This window comes from Varanus komodoensis, unplaced genomic scaffold, assembly GCF_004798865.1.
Source record: "Varanus komodoensis strain SLA01 unplaced genomic scaffold, ASM479886v1 scaffold13_3, whole genome shotgun sequence".
Classification (NCBI taxonomy): domain Eukaryota; kingdom Metazoa; phylum Chordata; class Lepidosauria; order Squamata; family Varanidae; genus Varanus; species Varanus komodoensis.
In genome coordinates this window covers 15,944,121-15,952,220 of record NW_025335409.1, presented here as the reverse complement: position 1 = coordinate 15,952,220, position 8,100 = coordinate 15,944,121, and the positions used below count along the sequence as shown (strand labels likewise).

At 40.9% G+C, this 8,100-nt stretch overlaps 1 protein-coding gene across 1 annotated transcript in view; it reads right to left on the bottom strand.

Annotated features, from left to right (window-relative positions):
* Positions 1-5,141: 5,141 nt before the first annotated feature.
* The window catches only part of MEIG1 (meiosis/spermiogenesis associated 1), a 7,315-nt gene continuing 4,356 nt past the window's right edge, over positions 5,142-8,100 (bottom strand). Inside the window, exon 3 of the mRNA XM_044423505.1 lies at positions 5,142-5,376. Within this exon, the coding sequence (XP_044279440.1) occupies positions 5,248-5,376 (129 nt within the window). The 3' untranslated portion in view covers positions 5,142-5,247. The remainder of the gene's footprint in view (positions 5,377-8,100) is intronic.

Here is an 8,100-nt window from a genome sequence, read left to right as displayed (position 1 = left end):
CCGGCTCCGGGGGCGGGCCCATACAATCGGGTCCGCACTCTTATAGAGGGGGAGGCCGCTCTCGAGCACAAACCTCACCAGGAGGTGATCTGACCATGACAGGGGAGTCAAACATAAGTTCTTCACCCTCAGGTCATCCTCTACCTGCCCCGTCGTGAATACCAGGTCCAGAGTGTGTCCACGTTCATGGGTCAGGCCAATGACGTGTTGAGACAGGCCCATGGCCGTCATAGAGGCCATGAAGTCCTGAGCCGCCCCGGTCAGTCCAGACTCGGCATGGAGATATCATGCCTTTATAAAAGTCTTTCACATGTAGTGGGATGTTCTGCAGATCATTAACTCAGTTATATTGTTTTGTGAAGGAACCCCAAGAGCAGTAGGTTAATTAATGAGTGGGCCTTGATTTCCATTAGACAAGCCACATGCCCAACACAAATCTACCATTCCCAGGATTCCATGGAGAGAAGACATGGCAGTTAAACCAAGTTTGAAATGTAAACAAGCACTTTATTTTTGTCAGCTCTCTTAGTGGGCGTAAGACTAAAAATATAGTTCATCCAGACTATCACATTATCTTGATAATGTTGCTATAATTCAGTAAGAGCCATGAGTACTGCACATGCCAGCTATTTATTCCTATGTATCTCACATCTGATGCAAAGAGTTCAGAATAACATTATGGTCTTACAAAAACCCTGTGAGATAGCTGTGACAGGTGGTGATCTGCCCATGATAATCCAGAGAGCTTCCTAACTAGATGGCTATTTGACCCTGAGTTACCTAACACTATAGCCACTACATTGTGAAGAACTTATATGCAAATAAAAATGACAATCAAGATAACAGAGCTCCATTATGTTCTCATGGGATTGCAGACCAAATGGTCTGTGTCCTGGTGTGCATATGACCAAAATACACAACAGGGGAAGGTTTTCTTTCAAAAGATTTATTCTCAAGAATAACCTGCTGCCAAGGAATTGTTCCAGATGACACTCCTGAGCAATCTCTTTTATATATTTTATATATTGTTCATGAAAGGGTTACACAGTTAACAAGTTCTGTTAGGTTACAGAAGTAAAAGGTTGCAATGGCATGATCTTTCCTGCCTGCATACAAAACCAGAAAGAAGATGCTGAAGGGAGGGGGGGAGGATGGGGTGGATTGGTGTGAATTGCCCTTTGTTTGCGCTGCTGTTATCTGTCAAGAGTCAACTGGCCCTCTTTGAATGGTGCCTGGTTAGTGTAGGCAACATTTCAAGGATGCACGCATGCTGATTTCTAGAAAAGAAGGTTTTTCTCTGGCCTAGCTATGTATCAATGATTGCATGATTTTACCAATGAAAGTTATACCTATTGATCTGTACAACAGGATAACCTATTTGCTTCAGCTGGTCAATCACTGAGCTGGAGTCTACCATGTACAATCTGTGATTGGGTTACATTCAACTGGATGGGTCTTATACAAAAAGGAAGGGTTCCATGGTAGATTCACTGAGGTTTCGCTAAAGAGAGATCAGTACCTTGAATATAGGATGGGGTGCACAACTCAGACACATAACTCTTACCATCATTTGTTCTAAAGTGACAGTACACCCAAGAAAATATCAAAAGTTTCCTTATGGTTATGCATTGCAGGGAAAAATAATTGTTGTTGTTTTAATCTACACTGTTTTAAGTTGTTATTCCTCAGAACTGTTTTGTTTTACTGTTTTTTTTTTCTTGTTTATGGTTGTATGTTTTAATTGACTGTTTTTATTGTCATAGTGTGTTTTTATTTCATTGTAAACCACTTAGAAAGCCCTTGGGAAAATACAGCAGAATATAAGTTTAATAATAAATACTTAAATAGTAGCAGATATTATGTTTGGAGGAAGGAATCCCTGGAAGCACTGCTCTGGGAGAGTGGCCAACTTTAGTTAACTCAGAGTTGGTCAGAATGTAACAGGCATTATCAACACAGAACAGATCTGGGATGTGGGCAAAAGACGATATAAATGTGCTTCCCGAGCAACAGGGGATTTAATATTTGGAGCATCACCCCAAATCTGTTTCATCCAGCATTACTCCCAAAAGGTTCCCAAGGCAAATCTTATTTAAAAGGATTCCCCAAGTGCATAAATGAAGTAAATGTAATGTCTTGCTGTTACTACAAAACATTTCCTTTTAAAAAAAAATAATGTAATTTCTCCTATTCTGTCTAAATGTATTTTACTGTCTCAAAATAAACAGTATTTACAGAATTGGCTATTTTGTATAATAAATTTTTACTTCTGAAGATGAGTAAGCAGTAAAGCAGTATATAGAGAAGAGTCCCTGTGACTTTATTGCCATCTTACCTGGTATTTGAAGTAGGACTTGTTCATACATGCATGTGTATCACTTGTTCTCTCTGAACTTCATTATTGTACCCTTGGGAATCAAATACATGATTAACTTCATTTTTAAAAAAATCTAATGTGATTACAAGAAAGTCATATCTGTGCTGTTACAACTAGGGTAGTTCATATATGCAAGTTCTCACTGCAGTCATACACATACCTACTAGGAAGTCCAGTCTAACTAAGAAAGACATTTGGGTATCTAGATCTGAGTAGTGAGGTTTTAGTAGTTAAGAGCAGTTATAAGGCACTGATGTTCAGGATTGTGCTGCTTGACTGCAATCATTAGGGCACTGACAGGGTTGGATCCAGATTTAGAGATATGCACGATGGACTGAGAGAAGCAGAAATCTCTATACCACAGCAGCCCCTCCAACATGCTGAAAATGCTGCACAGAATATTAGGAAACTCTGCTGAATGGAATGCGCTACAGTGTGTGTGAAGAGGAAGGAAAGATTTCCGGAAATTGAGCAGAGGAACCTTCATGAGCAGAGTCCTTTGGTCAGTGGCAAACAAGTCTTATATCCAGCCCACTAGAAGCCCTAAAGTTTCTACCTGTTGTCTTGGGCTTGTTGTTACTTTTTCCATCTAGCTGTTCCTAATGATGCATTAGGATCTGGGGTCAATCAAATCAGAAGGGGCCTCCCAGGCCATCTGGTCTGACCCTCAGTTCCAGCCAGCTCTGCTCATGACATGCCTACCACGTGCATGTCCAGCCTGTATAAGCAGCCTATTGTTGTTAATTATCCTGCTGGGCTGATCTACAAAACTGAAATAAGGCTTAAGTCTGACTGGTGTTTGGCTATAGCACCTAGAACTGGACAATGTATCCAGGATACAACAGCAGAAAGATCATGGGTCTGCCCTGTAAGACTAATGCATGTACTGCATCTCAAGCATTGAGTCTCCTAACTCAGTCCTGTAAGTCATTCTGAGCTTCATCACAGATTCCTAGGGCAGATGTCAGGGATTAAACTTGGCACCTTCTACATGAGATGTACTCTGCCATTAAACCATTGACTTCCCATGCAAAACTTTTATGGTCTTATCTTCCCTGTACTTTTCTCATGCACTTCCTGAAGTGCTAATATCTGAATAAAGAATCCATGAGTAAAGAATCCATGGAGACAGAGTGTTCTTTCTGAAGACTCAGCAGGACTTTTGGCAGTAATCTTGTCATCAATCTTGGGGCCCATAATTCACACAGGGATATTATATATGCGAGATTCATGTTTAATTTATTCCAAGAGCCATCATCAGGATACTTTTGTATTCAGCAGGCAGGATTTGGTATGTTTTGCCATTTGATCCAGTTCTGCTAGACATGAAAGAAGAAATCCAGGACTTGAATATAAGAGAATTTGTGATGTAGCTATGTGCTTGCTTTCAGATCCCATAAAAGTGGAAAGTAACCTTTGTGTTTTGTTTTTCAGGCACCATTTTGTGTTACCACAGAGATCCCTGCAAACTTTGAGATATGCTGGCACTCCAAAGTAATGCTTAATATTGCAGTTAAGAGTGATACTCTTTGTTGTGTGGCAGTTTCCATGTTGATGCCTTCAACAAAATTCTTGTTCCCATTCCATTGTCCCTACAAAATAGCTCACCCTTTCTTTGCTTAACCTCTAAGCAATTAAGGACACAGCCATTTGCATGTATAAGATCATGACAAGTAAATGCAGAAAGGATAAATTGGCCTAAAAGGCTTTCCATTTGCTTCCACAGAATTTCCCAGACAGCCTTACCTACTTTCTCCTACCGTTTGGTGGTTTCCCAGCTTCTGCACATTTTCCTTCTGTTCTGAAATTTTGAAATGCCTCTCTTAAGACTTAGTTACTGGCAAAAGTTACAGAAACTAAAATGTTCTAATTTTGGTCCTGCTGTTTCTGCCTTTGACCTTGTCCCACCACTGGAATGCAGTCCTCCCAAAAACTTCTTCAAAATAAAATTCGACCCCCAGGCAGCAAAGGTTGGTCACTCCTGGTCCAAAGGAAGGGTTCTGCCAACCCCCTGTTGTTGTTCAAATGGGCAATGAAGTGGGGGAAGGAATTAACAAGCCCTTTCTCTGTGGTCTTGGTTGGCCAATGCAGCTGGTTCTTCAGCCCTTGCTGTATAAGTATGACATGTCAAAAAAAATTAAAAATGGTTAGCAACCAGGCAACCTTCTTCCCAAGTCTTCGACACAGATTCAGTGATCATTTGATGCAGAGTGACAAATATCATTCTGCCTACTGTACCAGGGTCAGCTGTCTGAATAGGATGAGAAATTGAGGGCAGAACTTGCTTGATCAATCCATTCTATATAATTCCAGCTCGTGAAACTTATCTAAGGTGAAATGAAATCAAGCAATGGAGGAAGTGGCAACTACACCACTCTGAAGTATCAGTGAACTTTCTGTACAACTCTACACATGTTTTCTCAAAAGTAAGTCTGACTCACTTGAATTTATTTATTAATTTATTAATACATATATCACATTCTTCACTTACAAGGCACCTGTGGCAATTTGCAATAAAAATATGTTCACATAAATCTAAGAAATGCAAGAGAAAAGGACCATAAAAATTTACGAATGACAGAAAGTTAAACAACATTAAAAACTTTGTGAATCTGAGCAGTCTTTACTGTCTGTCTAAAGCAAAATAAATTAGATTCCACTCCCACTTCTCAGGGGAAAGGGATGTGGGTATTAGGATAGCAGTCTTTAGGTCCCAACAACTAATTGGACTTTTGCAATTTCTAAAGTTTCTTTAAAGAATGGAACCATATTTAAAATCAGTCAAGTTAGTTTCAAATGACTTGTTCAATGGTTTCCATTTATAATTTCAAACTGTTTCAGTTTTACAAAACAACAGGCTGTAAGAAAAATTAGTAAGCATAAACTTTAACTTTATGAACTTCTTTATCTTCACATTCTCTTTCCCTGTCATAATAATAGAATGTATTGTCCCTTCTCTGAAGCTTCTTCACAAATCCAGTTTCTGGCCACCTTTCCACCTGCACGACAAAGAGGGCACAGTGTAAACATATCCAGATACTCTTGCAAGAGTACTAAAAGATATGATAAACATACCAGAATCCAGCTAAGAGCTACATATGCACTTTTATCCATGTCTTTGTGTGGAACCAAGCATGCAAGTGGGTGCTGAGCATGTGATTTCTCAGCATGATCCACCAGCCAGGGCTTACAGACACAGAAAACTGGAATGTCTCCAAGCAACTATCTAGAAGTAAAACGGAAGACTCTGTACTGCACTGGCTCCAGGTTTCTGATATCCCATTAAAGACCCTCAAGACTCCCCTCTTTCTATGAGTCTATCACCACAGTCACCAGTTACTATTGCCACTGCTCTCTTCCTTGACAGACAGAGAGCCAGGGAGAAGGTAAGCTGTGGCACCTGCTGCTGCCTCTCACCTCCACCATGGTTTGGGTCAGAATGAGAGGCAGGTAAACAAGCAGACTGCAAGGGTGAACAGGAGCACATCCAGTTCGTGTCAGTGACCATGCTTACCGTTGAAAGCAATTCTGGCTTGAACTGTAGGTGTGCAACTCAACTGCATGTGCCTCATATGCCTATTCCACTGGGAATACCTGGAATGTCTGGACTCAGTTCAAGATACTGCTTTTGACCAGCTTTAACTCGTTATTAGCTAGACTTTCTGTTGTGGCATAAATGCCTTCTCCAAGTGCAGATCTGTATGCAGCCCACTTGGTGCAAATCAACCACAAGAGGGATTTATCAGTGAGCTCCAAGGAACCCCAAGATGTGCAGAAATAGGAAAGAATAGAAAATGAACTTTAAAATTAGGGAATCAAACAAACAAAAAGCCCAGTGCCATGGGCATAATACTGAATAATAGTTGGGGCCTGCCTGGGAAGACAAAGGGCAATTGAAAAGTTGGAACAGGGCAGGAACTGACTGGGTAAAAACCCAAATAGAAGCTCTTCACACTACAAAGCCTTCTTGCAGGTATTTTATTAATATCTTTCATTGATTTTGTATTTTATTAATACATTTTATATACCTGACAAAGGGGCTAGATTCTAATCTGAGATAAAGGAAAGCATTGAAGATCCTTGTTTGTATATTTCTCTAATCTTCTCCTCACTTTTGCTTTCTTTACAAAATTGCTAGATCTGTACACCTGCCTTTGTGAGATCTTAATTGTATCACTGATCCTTGGAGGAATTAAAAGGATACTGAGAGCCAAAAGCAAAAAAGCTGGATGTTTCATTCCACAATATTTTACCATGCTTGTGACCACTATCCAAAAAACTTGTTGGCCATTCCTCTCAATTGGTAAAGGATATGTCAAAGGATTTGAAGTAGTAAATTTAGGATGCTCAGTTCCTTGTGTCAATCACTGTGCTAAAGTCTCTTTAAACAATGCAAGACGAGTCATCATGCATCACTGAGAGTTCCATGGAATTTATGATCTTGTCAAAGTTCCAGTTTTGAATTAAACTCAGAAAACCCAATTCTACATTTTTGCTGTTGTTGTTAGTTGCGAAGTCATGTCCGACCCATTGTGACCCATACACAACATTCCTCCAGGCCTTCCTATCCTCCTCCACCATCCCCCAGAGTTCATTTAAGCTCACGCCAACTGCTTCAGTGACTCCATCCAGCCACCTCATTCTCTGCTGTCCTTCTTCTTCTGCCTTCTATTGTTCCCAGCATTAGGCTCTTTTCCAGGGAGTCCTTCCTTCTCATTAGGTGCCCAAAGTATTTGAGCTTCATCTTCAGGATCTGGCCTTCTAAAGAGCAGTCAGGGTTGATCTCCTCTAGGACTGACTGGTTTGATCACCTTGCAGTCCAAGGGACTCACAGGAGTCTTCTCCAGCACCACAATTCAAAGGCCTCAATTCTTTGGCACTCAGCCTTCCTTATGGTCCAGCTTTCACAGCCATACATTGCAAATGGGAAAACCATAGCCTTGACTACACGCACTTTTGTTGGCAGGGTGATGTCTCTGCTTTTTAGTATGCTGTCTAGATTTGCCATAGCTTTCCTCCCCAGGAGCAAGCGGCTTTTAATTTCTTGGCTGCAGTTCCCGTCTGCAGTGATCTTGCAGCCCAGGAGATAAAATCTGTCACTACCTCCATTTCTTCCTTATCTATTTGCCAGAAAGTGAGAGGACCAGATGCCATGATCTTAGTTTTTGTAATGTTGAGTTTCAAGTCAACTTTTGCGCTCTCCCCCTTCACCCGCATCAAGAAGCTCTTTAGTTCCTCTTCACTATCTGCCATTAGAGTGGTATCATCTGCATATCTGAGGTTGTTCTTTTCCCCAGCAATCTTAATTCCAACTGGTGATTCATCTAGCCCCGCCTTTCTCATGATGTGCTCTGCATATAAGTTAAATAGGCAGGGTGACAGTATACAGCCTTGTCTAACTTCTTTCTCAATTTTGAACCAATCAGTGGTTCCATGTCCAGTTCTCACTGTTGCTTCTTGACCTGCATATAGGTTTCTCAAGAGACAAATAAGATGGTCTGGTACTCTTGGCTCTTTAAGAACTTGCCACAATTGGTTGTGATCCACACAATCAAAGGCTTTAGCATAGTCAATGAAGCAGAAGTAGATGTTTTTCTGGAACTCACTAGCTTTCTCCATGATCCAGCGTATGTTGGCAATTTGATCTCTAGTTCCTCTGCCTCTTCGAAATCCTGCCTGTACTTCTGGTAGTTCTCAGTCCACATACTGCTGGAGCCTAGCTA